Consider the following 18794-nt stretch of genomic DNA (forward strand, 5'->3'; position numbering starts at 1 on the left):
GATCTGTCTTCATTTCTGGTCTCCAAGGGAAGTATTTTAATCACAGCCCTACCAGTGATGGATTTGAGCAAATCATTGCCCCTCTCTGGGACTTGGTCTCTTAAATCTGCACATTATTTTTTATTATTTCATAGAGTCCTTATAGAGATAAAGTTTGACATCTGTGAAAAGGCTTTGGAAAATAAGTCTTCGGGAAACAACAAATACCCACGAAGGCAACTGAGGTACAAGATCACAAGAGCCTGCAACGGGAACTTCCTTAAAGTCTCGATTGCTACCATCTCATCCCATTGTCAGCTTTCATCAAAAAACCACCTTGCTGAGGTCCCAGACTACATTTTTAACAGTTTACAGCCATCACATAAAGCATAACGAACTGAATTTGCAGATTCTTTTTTTGATGGCATACATGTGCTTGCCTCAGGCAACCTACGACTTTGTAAAATTTCTTTTATTTCACTATGCTCATTGTACTTTTACGCATGACAATACTTGTTTTAATTTCAGCCACAATTAGGAAAAACTACTTGTCCTCTCCCACCAATAACCTCCTTCAGTCTGATCCATGTGTCTAACAAGTCTCTCTTTCCCTCCCCATTCCCCTGTAATAACACACTTTTTACAGGGGCATGGCGGTGCATGCCTGTAATCCTGTGACTTTCATGAAATTCCCTTTTCCTGATTTCCTCCCTTACTCTTTGAACAACCCTAGTATCACAGCTTAAAAAACATCTTTCCTGGGCCAGGGATTTAGCTCAGTGGTTCCACCGCCTGCCTCGCAAGTGCAAGGTCCTGAGTTCGATCCCTGGTACAAAAAAAACCAAACATCTTTCCTGACTTGCTGTTTAATCAACTCTTACTCTGTCCTCTGTTTCTACTCTGAGCCAGGTATGTACCATGGTGGACTGGAATTGCTGATTTTATTTCTCTAGAAAGAAGACAAGAGTCTAGCCAGATGTAATGGCACATCATGCTTGTACTCCCAGAACTCTGGCAGGTGGAGGCAGGAGGATCACAAGTCCAAAAGACCCTGTATCCAAAAAAGAAAAAAAAGACGGGGGTTGTAGAACAGTGGGAAGGTCCTGGGTTCAACAACTGGCACTGAAACAAATAAACAAAGAAAGAGAAATACACTTCTTCAGTCCTTTAACACTCATGATGAACCCATCTTCTAAAAGAAGTCCTTCCTATTTAACACAGGTGTGTTCCCCACTCCACATTGTGCCCAGTGGTGTACAGAACACATGCAGACATACCACTTATGTTATTATATTTCCTTATACAATTATGCATGGATGCATGGTTTCCTTTTGGGATCTAAACACAACATCTCTTCAATCTCTCTTGCTCTAAACAAACTCACTAGCAAAACACACTATATGGCAACCAAATGAAAGTCCTGAAGTAGGAGTGAAGAAGAGAGGGAAGGGAGTGGCAACAGATGCTCAATGAGCTTTTGGTCAGGTAAATACAAAAGGCAAATGGCCTCTAACTCAGTGATCCCCAACCTTCTGGGCACCGGGGACTGGTTTCATGGAAGACAGTTTTTCCACAGGGCAGTGAGATGGGGGTATAGCTTCAGGGTGTTTCAAATGCATTACATTCATTATGCACTTGATGCATCCTGACCTCTGTGCAGCCACACCTCCCTGCTGATGTTAATCTGGAGTTGCAGCTGCTCCCCAATGCTGGCATCAGGGCCTCAGCTCCATCCCAGATCATCAGGCATTAGATTCTCAGAAGGACCTGCAACCCAGATCCCTCACCTGCACAGTTCACAGTAGGGCTCAGGTTCCTCTGAGCATCTAATGCTGAGCTGATCTGACAGGAGGCTGTGCTCAGCAGTGTAAGCTATGGTGAGCAGATGTAAATACAGGTGGAGCTTCACTTGTTCACCCCCACCTTCCTTGCTCTCCTCCTGCTGTATGGCTCAGTTCCTAACAGCCATGGGCCTGGGCTTGGATGCCCTCACTCTAACTCGGTGCTCTGGGTTTCTTTACCACTGAAGCCCCTGCATCACTAAGGAATGGACTCTGGTATTTATCCGGTTGCATGTCCTGCATCCCAGGATCACAAGAACAGCTTGTGTGTGTCACCATTTACAAAACTCAACCTTCCATACAACGATCTTACTGTGAGAATAAACCAATCAGAATGTTTCATACTTGAGAAAAACAAATCATTGCATATATCAACTCAATTACATACAAACTGGGCTTTCTCTCTACAGGGTGTGTGGAAGTAACTGTTCATCTCATGGTATCTGGTTTCTCCTGAGTTGTAAGTTGGGTGAAGAGGACAAAAAAGGAATTTGTGTGAAGTGCATTAGCTTAAAATGCAGGATTTTCATTTATCTATGCTCCAAGAAAACCCACAAGCAGAGCTTCAGATTGGATGAAAATAGTAATTTCAAAATTATTCTGCATAAAGAGCTAATATGACATAGCTTCAGGCACTAGGATTACAATTAAATTAAATATAAGTGACCGAGAATTGCCAAGTCCCCACTGCTGGGCTAAGCAAAGGGGAGCAGCTTCAAATTTTACAAGATGAACATAAATTTTAAGTGAGCTTCAACCAAGCTTTCACTTCTTTGAGGCCAGATTCCTTGTACAAAAGAAATCGTTATTGGTGGAATCTGAAAGGTAAGTAGGCAAATACAACTAGAGGACTATCAACCCATATAGACACTGACGGGGATGCAATCTTCCACTTGGAGAAGTTAATGGCTATTTTTCTATGTAAGGCTAGAAAAATGCAATAGATTCTCCCTGTCCCCAGGAAACAGAGTGTGTGTAACATTTGTTAAACTTAACATGTGTTTACACTGACACAGGGAAATTAATTCAAAGAGACTATTTTGATGTTTTTTTGTTAAAAAACCCAAACTACTGGGAAACTGAATTATTTTTGTTGTAAAATAAAAAATGCTATGTCCAAGTCATGGTACTTCAAGTTATGCACATCTAGCCTTTTCTTTTCTTAGGTTTTTTTTTTTTTTTTTTTTTGGTACTGGGGATTGACCTCAGGACTTTTCTTCACTTTTGAGGCAGGTGGCAGAACCACTGAGCTAAATCCCCAGCCCTCTTAGGTCTTATTTTATTAAGAGTTTCTCCAGTGTTTGGGGATGTGTTTTCAATGTGTCAAGTTGATGTGTTGTGCACTTGTTTCAACTTTAGCCCTGAGAAAGTTCCAAGACTGATTGCTATCTGAATCTTACTTGTGCGTGTTTTTAATGGCAACAAAGCGGTTAGTAATCAGAGTGGAACAAAGAAAACAATAGCAACATCTGGCCATGTCCCTAAGAAAAAGAAATGGAATAGAGTGATGGCAAAAATCATGCAGAATTTTAAATATCAACACACAAGCCTTGGATTTGTGTGAATGGGGATAGAAAAGTGAAAGATTTTTCTGGAAAGGACATTACTCTGAGCAGTGAAGGGGTTATTATCTGAAACAGATAGCTTGAGATACCTCATGAAATCTAAGAAACATTTTACTCTGTAAACAGTTTCACAGAAGAAAATACAGATTAAAGACTAGAAGAATACATAAGAGAATAATAGTTTAATAATGAAGAGGACAAGATTCATAAGTCTTCAAGGAGGACTTGAAAGGGCATCTGACAAATTTAGACCCAGTTAGAGTAGACACGGAAGATGGGGCCATCTAAAATTACCTAGCGATAATGACATAAGAGAGATACATCTTAAAGGAAGCAGGAGAAATTGATACTGCATTTGAATGTAGTGTATTTATACCAACAGGCAGAATTAATTAGAGTTTAAAGGAAAACCTGTCACGAGCAGGTAGCTGGGGGTAAAGCCATAGGAATGAGAGTAACCATGCAGGGGACGGGTGGAGAGAAAACAGTAATCCAGCCAACAAGCAACCCAGGGACCTCAGCCTCTAAGGGCGACTCTAAATCTGACTTAGCTGTAGGGTGCTGCTCAAATTCCAGCTCTTTCGGCAAATCTCTGAGAGCTCTAGCCTCCGGTCAGTTGTCTTTTATTGTTCTCTTGCACGGTGAATATAATGATTCCCCACATCAGTATCAAATGCTCCTCATTACTTTGGCGAGCTCAGTGTACATTCTTCTCAGCTATATTGCTCGTTGAAAACTGGTTCAGCAGTTATTACTGGTTTTTTCCTTCTTTTTTTTCTTTCCTTTTTCTACAAGCAGAGTATTTATCAAAATATGGACAAACAGAACAACTTATTTGTTGGCAGATACATTAAAAAGAGTAAATGACTTGTGGTACCATTTAAGAACTGAGTAACAGAAGGAAGTTTTTCTGGGTTAGCCTTGAAGCCCTGGGTGGGTAGGGGGAAAATCAGCCTCAAGACACAGATTTAGGTTAGTCAAACAGATTAAAGGCAGAGAGAAAGGACATACGTTAGAACACAAGGAAAACACAATAATATAGGAGAGGTTAAAACATTTCTTAATGAAAACAAATACTGATAAATATAAAATGTGAAGAATTAATTTCATGGGTCAAAACTAAAAATAAGATTTACCACTTAGTAATAAGTTCAGGGACAAACGTAATCCATACAATTTCACTTTGGTTTTGTGGGGCTAATTTAAAATAGTTCCTCAGACATAGTAAGACTAAATCTCTTTGTGTCTTTTCATATAGTTTTGCTATGAAAACACCAAATAATGTTGGCTTATTTTTGCCTGAAGACATTTTTAAGGTCAAGGAGTTTCCATAAAGAGCACATAAAATTTTGAGCTCTTAAAGATACAATTCCTTACAGACATGTAGTAGCAGGGATGCTGTATGAAGTGGCCTTACTGAACGTATATCAGACTATACACTTTCAGATGCTTGTTGGTTGGGCTACAACCATGCATTGGATTATGTTCATTTTTCGCCCTACCTAGTAAAAAAAGTTTGCTTTTTAAAAAAAAATCATCATCAGCTTTTCCAAGCACTGTTTTATGATGCATAGCATTTACAAAACTTTAAAATTGCAGGTACTAAGGGGGAAAACGGCTCATCTTACCTCTGCAGCTGAAATTAAACCTCTTTCTTCACTCTACTATGGGTCATCGTTAATGTTCAATATTCAGTGGGTTTTGGGTGGATGATCTGGATCAGTTTCTCTCACTGCCAGAAGACCTCGCCTGCAATATTCAGATCAGTGCTTCACCTTCCTCTTTTGCTTTCTGCATTGCTGAGCACAACTAACCACTGTGGGACACTTAATGCTGTGGCTGCCAGTGTGACTGACAGAGACCCATATTTAGCTGGTAGAGAGATTGTTCCAACATTATTTGGACCACAGTGAACATTTTTTGAGAATTGGAAAAGTGCAGACAACAACAGAAGCTTTCTTTAAAACAATTCTTAAGAACACAGAATATAATCCAGTACTTATTTTAAGATAATTTTCAGAGAACTAAATTGACACTGTTAGATTAAGAACATAAATCACATGACATTTAAAATACATAGATTATAAAATCATATAGATCAGTCTATTTAATGATGTGATGGTCCAGAGAAAACACTGAGAATATATGGAAAGACTTCCTTTTTATTTATTTTAAATTCATAATATAGTGACAGTATTTTACAGCCTTCCTTTCAGTATACTTTAGGCCTTAATCTCTCTAGGTTAAAACATCTTGTAGTGGGCATAATGGCTACAACATTGATATCACCTTAAACTCAGATGTCTTGGATTCAAGTCTCATTTTCTATTTACACCTATTGGACAAGTCCCTAAATCTTTCAGGCTACAGCATCATTATCTGTAAATGGGAGCTCCAAATATCTACTTACATCACAGAGTGCTGCTACTTGCAATGGAGACAATGTATATAAAAATGCCTCTACACTTTAAAGTTCTGTCACCATTTAGTACCAAAAGCTAATCCTAGATGAGATGGTTTGAGACTCAATTCTTTCCTTCTCCTCTAAATACAACTAAAAACCTTGGGAGCAATCCAACAGACAATCATAAAAGGACTCTGAAAGATAGAAAGGGGAAGACAGATCGGCCAGGGATCTTAGGATTCACAGAAGCATGTCACAGTGTTTCTAGGTTGTTTTTTAAAATTCTCATATATCTCAGACTATACACCAGGGAGGCCTTCAGCCAACAGGGTTATACAAACAAAGAAGAAAGAAAACAAATGGCCAGGAGATGGGAGTACACCAGAGAGCTGGGCAGCCTCATGCCGGGCCCTAGTCAGCTGCAGCAGTGGGTCCCTTTCCCCTGTCCTGGAGGCACAGGCAGCACTCAGGGTGGCTGATGCATTCCCCATCAGCGGGAGCAGCCTGGTGATCGGCACTGGCCACTTCAGTGGGTGCTGTGTTGAGCCATCCCTTCCCCACATGTCAGGACCATGGGCAGAGAACACTACCAGGTTTCATCTTGGTTCCCCACCAGGGAACAGGTGACCCAGAGCCTGAACAGGTGACTCCTGTAGCCTGCAGGTGGCACCAGGACGGATGCACATGTGGCTTACAGAAGACCCAAGTAACTGAAATAGAGTGGCCGGGGCTTTGAAAACTAAATCGCATTTGGAACGACAGCCTACAAAGTAGGCCAGAACTTACATACAAAACAGGGACACCGTCTGCTGAAAGAAAGACTTTGTTTGAAATGTCCATTTTTATAATGGCTGGATAAAATACGCCCAGGATAAACTCAAATATAACTCATACTAGGAAGCAGGAAAACCACTAACTGGATGAAAAAAGAAAATCAACTGACCCCAATGAAGATCAATACTTTAAAGAAAATTATGAAATATCTGATGAGGATTAAAGCAGCTTTCATTTTAAAAACATCAGATAGAAATCATGAATGCAAAAACAAAATAATGGAAATTCAAAGCTTGCTGGGACATAGGGTAGAACAGTGGAATTGAGGACAGGCCCATAGAAAGCATTCAACAAATTTAACAACTTGGAAAAAATAGATCAATGTTTTATTCAACAACTTGGAAGAAATGGACCGATTCCTGTAAAACCTCAAATTACCCAAACCATAACAAGATGAAGTACATAACCTGAATAATCCCATCACTATTAAAGCAACTTGTATTTAAACTTTCCTTTAAACTTTTCCTAAATTTTGAACTTGTATTTAAAATTTCCTTGAACAAGCCTCCAGGGTAGGTGTTTGTACCAAAATTTTAAAAATAATTGACAACAGTTTTAGGATGCTTACCAACTCATTTTATGTAACTAATAGTACTCTGATATCAAAGCCAGATAAACATCCAGAAAAAAATGAGAATTACAGGTTGATATTTCTCATAAACATAGGCAGAACATTTCTTAATAAAATATTAGCAAGTTGGGGCTGGGGTGTAGTTCACTGATAGAACATCTGCCTATCACATGTGCAGCCACGGGTTCAACACCCAGCACATAAACAAACAGACAAGTAGATAGATAAATAATCAAGATGAATAAAGCATTACATAACAATAATTAGACCCATGTCTGTGTGAGGCTTATCTCATGTGTGGAAAGCTAGGCCTGTATTTGAAAATCATTCCATATAGTGTACCACGTCAACAGCCCAAATAGGGAATATTTTGTGATTATATAAATGGAAAACTGTCTTGGTGCTACAAAAACCTTCTTGTAACTCACAAATGAATTCAGCCAGATCAAAGAATCTAAGACCAACAGACCAAAATCAACTACTTTTCTGTATACTAAAAACGAACATTCTGAAACTAAGATTAAATAATACCATTTACACTGCTTAAAAATGAAATGTCTAGGTCTATACTAAATACCTAAATACACTAAATATGTACTATATATATTATATATATAATATATTTCTCCTAAAAACTACAAATATTGATGAAAGAACTCAAAGAAGACTTAAAGAATTGGAAGACTTAGATTCAGAATTTGGAACACTCAAACTAGTTAAAATATCAATTTTCCCTATATTGATAAACAGGTTTATTGCATTTCCTGTCAGTATCACAGTAAAATTTTTGTAGTCACAGACCAGCTTATTCTGAAAATTGTATGAAAAGGCAAAGGGAATGAAACAGCTAAGACCATTTTGATCAAGATGAAGTAGGAAATATCACTGTATCCAGTATTACAGTTTACTATATAGCTACAGCGATCCAGGCAATGTGTTACCAGTGGAGGGAGAGACACAACCATATACTCCAGTGCTGTAGGACAGCCTTTCCAATAAATGGTGCTAAAGTCATTGGCTACCCTTAGGCAAAGAACAGGAAGGGGAAGGGGGAGGGGGAGGAAGAGGTGGAGGTGCAGAGGAGGAGAGGAAGGAGGAAGTGGAAAAGTACAATGAGGAAGAGGAGGAGGAGGAGAGGGGAAAAAGAATCTCAAATTTGACATATAAAAATTATCTCAAAATAGGTAACAAACATAAAACATAAAACTATATAATATTTAGGGAAAAAAACCATGAAAATATCTTTGGGATCTAGGGCTACTAATGAATTCTTAGACCTGATAACAAAGCTATGATTCATACAAGGAAAGGCAGAAAAAAACCACATTGTTCTGGAACAGAACTTTAACAAGTTCATGAAAAGACAAGAGCATGAAAAGACAAATTAGAGGCAGGGAAAAGATGTTTGTCAACAATATGTAAAAGAAGGACTTGTATTTACAATACTTGAAGAACTCTCAGAACTGAAGTTAAAATCAAACAAATCAGGCAAAAGACATGATCAGCCATTCTGCAAATTAGGATGTATAGATGACAATTACATGAAAAGATGCTTGATGTCATTAGTCACTGGGGGTAATGCTTAATAAAAGCAAAAGTTACGGGCCGGGGATTTAGCTCAGTGGTTCCAGCACCTGCCTCTCAAGCACAAGGTCCTCAGTTCGATCCCCGACACCAAAAAAAAAAAAAAAGAGCAAAAGTTACTATCACTATACCATCAGAGTGGCTAAAAAATACTCAGCACTAAATGCTAGGAAGGATCCAGAGAAAAGGAATTCATTTGTTCACTGCTAGGAAAAATGTAAGGGGTGCAGCTGCTCTGAAAAAGAGCTTGGTGGTTTCTTCTAAAACTAAAATGTACTTGCCAATATCCGCACAATTGTGCTCTTGGGCTCTATCAGAGAAATAAAAAATGCCTATTCACATAAAAACTTGTATACCAATATTCATAGTAGTTTTATTCATACTAGTCCCAAACTGGAAACAGGAAGTCTTTCAAAAGGTAAAAGTGTAAATAAACTCTAGTACATCCACCACCTGGCCAAGAGCATACCTGCACAGTATATGGCCACAAAAAGTATCTAACTATTGATACACACTATCAGTGGAATTACATGGAGTGGAAGAAGTCAATCTCAAAAGCTGTATACATTGTATGATTCCATTTATATGACAGTTCTGAAACAACGTTATTAAAATGAACATATTAGTGACTGTCAGAGTTTAAGTACTGGGCCAGGGAAGCTCACCACATGGCTGATGGACAGTTCTGAGTCTGGAGTAAGCTGCAGCTATTCGTAACCACAAATGTGATATAACTGATGGGAGCAGCACACAAGTCCTTGCATAACTGGTGAAGTCTGAATTAGCTCTCAGTGGTTTCTACCACTGTCAACTTCCTGGTTTTGATACTGTACTTACACCTATGTAAGCTGTTAACAATGGGGAGGGCTCATGAGGAATGGTCAGAGCATACTGGTATATTCCCTTGTAATTGCTGTGAATTTCTAACTATTGCAAAATTCAAAGTTTTTAAAAGGTAATATTTGTACTCATTCCGCTATTCTATAGAAATAGATTTAATAGTATCAATATTATTTTTTAAAGTGTCATATGTTTAGTTGTAATGACAAGGAATAAATCATTCTTACACATAAAAGTAATTTAAGCAACCAGGAAATAAAGCAGGACGGAATTTCATGACCCTTACATGCATTCTACTTCATAGGTACAATAGATATTTACAGTACACAAAGGGAAGATACATAAATGACTAGTACAGGGGTAATATTCAATGTACATAACAGCTTTCATGGTCTGCACATCATCCAACTAGAATAGGTATTGGGACCAGTAAGAGTAGATGGCAGCCACAAACAAACCCAAAATTTGGTACTGACTCATTGCAATAGAATATCTATCCTGCATGATTTATTTTGAATAAACTGTATTGTTTCCTCCACAAAAGACTTGCATTCCTAAACTCTTGCTTTTTCTGAGTACTTGTGAGCCAAAAATATTAGAAAGGGTACTATGTTATTGGATGAAACAGAGCTCAAAGTGTTGCTATAGAAAACCATGACTCATATGGATAATTACAAGTTAGCTAAATAAAAATTAACTGCTTCTATTAAGATATTTGACATCTCTTCATTTTTATAATAACAGCTATCAGTAAGCAAACAAAATAATATTCAAATTTATTCACAGTATTTACAGATAAGTGTTCAATACTACTGTATAAATGAATTTTCACAATTTTGCAGTTTTAGTACTTGAACCAGTAATATTGTTCGAGTCTGTTTTTATGTTTTCTTCATGGTGGAAAAATTCTTCGGTAGTTTGCACACATAATCCTAGCAAATTCATCAGATTAGAAAAATCCACACTGTCTTAGTTATTTTTCTCATTGCTGAGACAAAATATCTGACACCCAAAGTTAGAGGAGGAAAGGTTTATTTAGCTCACAGTGTGTAGAGGTTTCAGTCTACAGTCAGCTGGCTCCAAGCAGGACACAGACAGACATCGCAGAGGAGAAATGGTTCATGGTGGGCAGAAGGCAGCAAAGCAACAAGGGACAACCACAGCCCTTTCTATCCCTCATATCTTATCCAGGCCACTTAGGGTGGGCAGCACTCACATCCTTGAGTGTCCTTGAGCCTAGCACTGTGCCAGGAATCAATTCCAGCACCACACTCTAGATCCAGCCACCTCTGGAAAAGCTCCACCTATGACCATGTGAGGATTTGGGGGACATTTACACACAGCCTTAGCAAATACTTAAATGTGGAACTAACTTGATCATATTAATTCTCAAGAAATTAAGATTAGTAACTATCAATTGGAATTTAATGAGAAAAAAGGCCAAAGCCCTGAATTAAGGAGGAACTAAGCACTCTAGAAACATAATCTGAAAATAAAAGTATGCATTTCTTCATATTTTAGTTTTATAAAACTCACTTAAAGCTAAACAGTGTTTCCTTCTATTTTTGAAGGCTCATCTCCTCTTACTATTATAAAACACGGCTTGTTCTGTCTTTGCTCATGTGTATTCTGGAGATTTTTTTTTAAAAGATAGATTAAGTAATAGTGTATGGCTTTAGTTAATGTCAGTTGAAATGTGTTCTCATGTGGAAAAATAGGTTAGGATTGTATGACTTTTTTTCTGTAGTTATATAAGAAAATTAACTTATAATTCACAGATACTAAATACAGAAGCAAAGCCACCCAGTCAGTTCATACAGATGCAATTATAACTTCATGAGCCATTTAACAGACTGGAAGGGGAACCCCTGATCTATTAATATCAAGCTGAAATTATCTAGTTGGATAGTTTTCGTCTCTGTGGACGTGTTCATTTCCATCTTTCCAAGACATCCAGGGATAGGTGAAAGCTCCTAAGGTTGGCCAACAATTCTGAATTTGCCCTCTTGTCCTCTAGGAGGGTCTATGGTTGGCTCAGAGGACTCCCTGAAGGAAGGGAAGTGTGCAGTTACTTAGAATAAATGGTGCAAAAAGATAGCACTTCCTGTAAGCAAACCAAATCTACATGAAATAGATATGATTCCTACTTTACAGATCAGAAAACCTAGGCTCCTAGAGATGAAACTCCTTGTTGAAGAGTCCACAGGTGTGGCTTTGAAACAGTTTTTCCTAGCTGCAAATCCTGTATGATTTCTTGTCCTCTTCATAAGTGTGGTATTTTGAATTTAATCATATTTCAAGGCTGCTCTCACCAGCCCAACTCAGTGGTTCTTGTGGGTGGGTCACTGAGGAATGCTTGTGATTGGGAATGTCTCAGGAGGAATCCCTTACCACAGACTCTGAGGGCACAGGTCAGATGGTGCTGCACACAATCCAACCAATTTTGCATCCAGATTATTTATGAGTTAATTGCTATTTCAAAGGCATTTTAAGTAAGGCTATACTGGCTTGCTAAACTGTACTCCCCCAAATTCTAATATTAGAATCAAGTAGTAGGTGGAGATGTTTTTCTGCCTTCTAGGCTGATGCTAGAACTCCAGAACTATGACAAATGCACAAAACACCATGACTTTCATATTTTCAACCACATTGCAAAAGAAGGAAGTGTGTTTTTAAGTTTAGTGGTTGTATCATCCCTCAAATCAAAAGGCAAAATGAGTGCTTTCCTGCGAGAAGCTCATCTGACATACATATGATTGAAGCCATCTTTATTCTCTTTAACTCCATGATACCAAGGGGGAAATATCTGTTAGTGTTTTCTCTAGCCCAGGATAATTTAAATCAGGTGGTATCCCCTCCCATCTTTCTTTCACTTGGTTTCCTCTTAAAATTTCACAAAATTATGCACCTATGTAAACAGCTTTGAAGACTCACACATTTACAGATCCATACCTATATCCTCCCCTCTACACACAACTATATACATTCATACATCGTATGCACACAGGTACAACTAGTGACAACCTTGTGGAATTAACATAGAAATTTTGATAATAATTTATGATATACAACTTAGCAAGGTCTAAGACATACACTTTAAAAATTACTGCACTAAAGTTTCTATTCCAGGTAGGATGGAGTCAATAGTCTGAAACCCATGAGAAATCAGAAAATCTAGGTAAAATATTATAAAATAAGCAGTTTAAAGGATCAGAGAATCACTGAAGCAACAAGATCTAGAAGCTCTAAGATTCTGAAGGGAAGAGAACCCTGGAGAGGTCCAGGAAGGAATTCTGCAGCTGCTTTGTGGATTTAGGGCTCTTAGAATGCGGAGTCCAGACTTGGCCTGAGAAGGGGCCACTTCTGGAGGCCAGAAGAACGAGCAGAGAGCTGAATCTTGAAAGATTCTAGTAACAAAATATAAACTTGAGATCTCAAGCACTTGCCAATTATCCTCTGACATTTGTCAAGTTCTGAAGCAGCAGGATCTACAGGCAAAGAATGCTAAGCTAAGAACTCCCTCAAAGCACCCTAGATTTCCGGTAATTCTACAATCCCCAAAAGAACAATATTTAAAAATATTAGTGTTGGAGACCCACCAGGGGAAAGACCTCACATGAACATACTGAGCTAGAGTTTGCCCTGTAGGTCAAATCCAGCCTCCTCTATTTTTGTTTTGTCCATAAGTCAAAAGTTTATACACTTTTAAATGGTTGAGAAAAAACCCCCAAAGGTCATTTTGTTATGTGAACATATATCAAGTTAAATTTCTGTGTCCATACATAGAAGTTTATTGGAACACATCCATGACCCTTCTAGACTGACTTAGGCTGTTTTTGCACCATGAGTCATTACAAAGAGAAGAGGTGACCTGGAAACCCTAAAGTATTTATTACCTTGCCCTCTGCAGATAATGTTTGGCAACTTACACAGGGCCTTTGCTTGAAATCCCTGGCAGGTGAAGGCCCTTGAGAACAGAAGCAAATCAATTCTCTGTTGGGTCTTACCAGAGTTCAACCCAGCCTCCCATGGGCTCAGTTTAGATGGGATGGAGACAATCAGCTTTCAGCCTATCTATCTGCCCTGGAAGGACAAGTCTTTGCTAGAGGAAGCGATCATCATCTGGAACAGCACAGTTTTTTAATACATGTTTTTCACATATTCCAGCATTCAGATAATTTGTGCCCTGACAGTGGGTCTGAGCTTATATGTAATACAGAGTGGCAGGGCTCCACAATGAGCCATTCCTACCCAGGATCTTAAACAAGCAATTGCAAGCCATGTTCTTGAAAGCAAAGGAAAATAATACATAGGTAACAATATTACCTTAAACCACTTTTTTTGGCAAGAAAACTTAAGTGTGTTCAGAAAAATAGCATTATTCCATTGCGAGAGCCTACTGTGCAACATTGCATTAATATATGGAATAAAGCCTATGAGTTATATTTATTTTGTAGAAAATGAAACAAATAGTAATTGGCCAGTTGTAAATCATGATGGACTATTTTCTAGGACTCAGTTTTCAGGGGACTGGCATCCTTCTCGCTCTACCATGCTGAGAAGACTGAAAAACGCAGATATGCAGAAAACTGGTAGCACTGAAATATTATAATTATGCAATATGTTATGCCTGTATCTCTCCCAGGATTTTAAAATTTGACTTTAATAGAGATTTTGTAAAATGGAAAGAACAATTCAAAGAAGCAAGCCAGCTGAGAAGTTCACTATGTCACAGAACTATAAAATTGTTAAAATCGTTTTAATAAGGATACACTAAGATTTTACATCTGTAGTATAAGTAAATTATTACTCACAGATATAAAGGAGCAGGTCATTTTAATTTACAACCTACCACAATTTCCAACACATGACTTACTGGTGTCAAGGAGATGCAACCTAATTGTGCCCCAAAGTCCAGCTCATATGACAGTTTTTTTGTTTTTTTGTTTTGGTACTGGGGATCGAACTCAGGTCCTTGCGCTTGCACAGCAGGCGGTGGAACCACTGAGCTAAATCCCTGGCCATCATATGACAGTTTTATAGCACTCAATCACATACAGTTATACTGTTACACAGAAGGACACAGATGTAGTAGCTCTACATATATAATTAAATATATGTATCAACTTTTATGCATTAATGTACATAAAAATTGCCATTTAACAAATTTTAACTCGGTATCATACCTAGCCTGTGAACAGTTGCCTAATAACAGAAAAGCGCAGCATTATTTTAGAAAGCCAGGATTACTGTTAAAATGAAAGGACTTTTAAAATTAGAGATATTTTAAAAATTGACTTTTAAAAAACTTTTAAAAAAGTTTAAACATCCTCTGTTGCTTTTGTCACCTTTAAGAGCTCCTCAATGATAGATGCCTCTGAACAAAATCTGATCAGATAAAGGCTGTGAATGTGGCCAAATAATATATCACAGGAGAGTGTGCTATTTATCATTCTAACTAAATTATAAGTGCAAAGTTAAACTCAATATTTTAAAAAATTACACGTATCATCAGTTACAGACTTCACCTATATAAATTTACTCATTTACAAACAAGACTTACACTCCTCCAGCCCTCTAAATTATTTAAAAATGTTTTTCACATGTGTGAAAGCAGCTCATTTTTAAGCAAGTCTGTATATTTATACTGAGAACTGGAAAACAGTAAGGGTAATCTAAGACATTTGTGCAATTATTTTATTTAAATGTTTGATTACAGAAAAAAATATATATCTTTCCAGTACTGGTTCCTTAGTAACTGGCAGAATGCTATGTCTTTGAACACAAAACTAGAGATTATTTATAGTTCCGCATCAGAGTTGTTCTATGCATCCTATTTTCCTCCAGCTAAAAGACCAGCATCCTCAGAGAGACATATTGCAAACAAAAGTCCTTAGTAGGTGGTGGAAAGTCAGGCCAGGAGTCAAAAAGAACCAACAGAGATGACAGTGATGTGACATTCAGCAGATTCCCCTCAGGGAGAAACAGCAAACCCACATGGCCCCACTGAAACGCCGACTTATTTCTCCCTCCTAGCTGAGCCTTACATATTACATTTCCGGAATTGCTTCAACTAGATTATTGCTTCTTTAGGCGAGACCCTCTTTTAGGAAACACAGACATTCTCCAAGCGCATCGCTGAAACACCACAAAGACTTAGTGACCTACCATTCTCCTTGCACTCTTCTGGAGGTTTAGCCTTTTTCGCAAGACGTGGATCCAGCCACGAGGTGGTCTTTGTGTTGTGGCTGAAAAGAAAAGAGATCACTCTGAAGAGACACATACTGAAAGGATTCAAGTTCATTCCTTAAGGAAAAACAAGCGGGGTTAGTCCAACAAAACTGCAATCGATACACTTAATTTGCTTACTGGTTCTGAGTAGCCCTCAAGGAGGTGTAAGAGTAACTGTGCGCGGCAGCTGTAAATTTGGCAACCTCAGCTCCCTGTCCTCAAAGCAGCTATTTTTATTAAAATCAACTAGAATGTTGCCAAGTTCACCTCATTGAAAATGCAGAGCTCATCCAGAGCAAAAGGAATTTATTACAAATACAGGATTCTCCAGTTGGAAGAGCACAGTCCACAGACTCTGATACTGTTTTCTCAGTTTTGCAAAAGCATTATTTTCATCGGCAACCTGCCCTTTTCGTAAACAATTGTTCTGTTAACTACAGAGCTGGCAGAGGCAGTACAAGAGGGATGCAAGTTACAGCGTGTTCTTGGGATTCCTACATTTGCTCAAAAAGTGATTAATAGCAATTCCATTAACTCACATGAAGCTATCTTCCTCTCCAGTATTTTCAACCCAGCTAGGAAGGTAGAAGATGAAAATGTCTGCCTTCTGATGTTGCTGGAGTGGAATTTCCAGGAATTAGTATAAAACTCATTGACATTTTCATTCCGGAAAAAGAAGTTTGCTTGTGACTCTTTTGGCAGATATCTAACACGGAAAAGAGAGAGACGTTCGCAGGGGAGAGACATTCCTGTGTCTAAAGTGGTGCCCGCATCACCTGCCTTGGAATCACCTGGAGGGCTCGTTAGCAAAGCATTCTAGGTCCTTACAGACAACCAGAGCAGGATCTAAGGCAAGGTGGTCAGGCCTCCGTCATTGGCCAGAAATACAGGTGCACATTATAATGTTACAATGCAAGCGCCACTTAATGGCTCAAGGACTCAATGGGGGTAAAACATTTGCTGTGCAGTTTTATCAAGGGATCTCCTCCCCTCATGGACAAATCACCAAGAATGTAGGAACTTTTGAGAGCTTCAGGAAAAGAATGTGCAAAGTTACACATATGGGAAAGTGTGAGGTTTATGTAGGGACATGGAAAGGAAGAGCATTAACAGTGAACTCACAGAAACTGAGTTCTATCCCAAGGAAGGGAATCTCAAGGCAGAACGGAGTGAGGGTGGAGCAAGATGGGTTGTGGAAAGCTACGCCCCAGATACAGCTCTGAAGATCATTCCATCTGCCCACTCGTGGTCATTGCTGATTGGAGAGCTAAGACCTTAAGAACTGTGGGTTTTGACATTTCTGCTCCTCAAGAATATTCCTTTTATTTTTGGCCTCCAGGTGGGATAAAGAGAAAATACTCCCGGCACTCTCCTCACCTTTACAAACTCCTCAGTGACTGATGCCTCTGATTAGGGCTCTCATGATTTGATTAGATAAAGTCAGTGAATCTGACCAGATACTAAATTATCAGGACAGCATGCTAGCTTTTCACCACTTATCCGACCTGTACAAAGCCTGATGGTGCTTCATTATCAAGTTTCAGGAGCATATAAAGTATTACAGACACTTTCTCTGCTTTGAGCTTCATTGATATATCAATACGATCCAGTCTTTTTCTCTGAAGACTTGATTCTGACCATGCTAGATATGAGGAGAGGAGCCCTGGCTTCAGTATTTGCTGCTCTCATCTTTTTAAAAAGCTCTTAAAATGCTCTTATAAACATGCCTCTGTACAGTGTGTGTGTGTGTGTGTGTGTGTGTGTGTGTGTATTTCGATGCTCATGCTTCTATGAGGTACAGGAAAAAGTTGGAAGCCAGGCAAGGAAAATAAATTTCCCTTCTTTTTGACCACATCCAGGTTCTTCCAAACCCTTTTCCCGTTTTGGAGAAAAGTCATTTCCGGGTCTTTTAGACATATTCAGAAAAGCAAATACACCTATGGATAAGTATTAAGCAACCATTAGTAAGCCACTACAGGGAGTCAAATTACCATTTCTATGCCCTCCGCCTTGGGTCTCAAATACTGGCTAATTTAGTAGAAAGAACTATGAGCTTCCTAGCTTTTCTGGGTTTATATAAAGCATTTTATTATAGGAGGATTTTTTTTTAGGTTGAACTAGCATTAACAGTGTGTCACTTTAATACATTTTGACAGATTGAGTCTCTCAGAGTTAGCAGCATTTTTAGCTCTTCTTCAGAAATGATTCTGAAAGAAATGTGGGTTGTGGTTACCTCCAGTAATTGTCTTCAACATCACATGAAGATACAGCCCAGTATTTTTCAATAGTGGCTCTCATCAGCCTTGTAATTTCAATGTTCCTCCAAGATGCCTCACAAAGGGGATATTTTTAATGCATTTTGGAGGCAAGAGACCAAATAGCTTGTGCAGTTGATTTCAATTATATACTTTTGAACCTTAATAATTCCATTTGAAAACAGGATTAAACACTGGGCAGGAAACTGCACAAAATGGAATCATTGAGAGTCTTTTCACAATTTGCATACTACCTTTCCTCAAATGTGGAGGTGATCGCCTCTCACTTTCCTAGCGAGGCCTTATGAGTGGCATCAGTTTCCTTGATCTGTCCACGCTGTGTGTCACACAAAGGCAAGAAAAGAAAATGCTACTACTCTATAATCTTAGCCTGCAATATTAGTTTCTTTACCCAAGATACGTACACATATATGGGCCATGTTTGCACATGCTTATTCTAGCTGGGGGAATGGAACACACATTTCCTAGGACCTCTGAATCAACCCAGCTAGGAAAGTAGAAGATGAAAATGTCTGCCTTCTGATGTTTCTGGAATGGAATTTCCAGGAATTAGTATAAAACTCATTGACATCATATACTGCTTTTCATATTTCTACGAATAAAGCTAATGTAATGATCATGAAGAGTGGGAGATCAAGTAGAAAAAAGTCAGTAGCTATTTAGGTTCAA

General features: G+C 38.6%; 1 protein-coding gene across 12 annotated transcripts in view; it reads right to left on the reverse strand.

Annotated features, from left to right (window-relative positions):
• Magi2 (membrane associated guanylate kinase, WW and PDZ domain containing 2) overlaps nt 1-18794 on the reverse strand; it is a 1273508-nt gene that overhangs the window by 425831 nt on the left and 828883 nt on the right. For all 12 annotated transcript variants that reach the window (XM_087206547.1, XM_021253974.2, XM_087206545.1 and 9 more), the window contains one exon: nt 15787-15866. In XM_087206547.1, coding sequence (XP_087062673.1) covers nt 15787-15866 — 80 coding nt within the window. The remainder of the gene's footprint in view (nt 1-15786; nt 15867-18794) is intronic.

This window comes from Heterocephalus glaber, unplaced genomic scaffold (genome assembly GCF_053883595.1).
Source record: "Heterocephalus glaber isolate CG9 unplaced genomic scaffold, H.glaber_assembly_v1.0 deba00000676, whole genome shotgun sequence".
NCBI lineage: Eukaryota > Metazoa > Chordata > Mammalia > Rodentia > Bathyergidae > Heterocephalus > Heterocephalus glaber.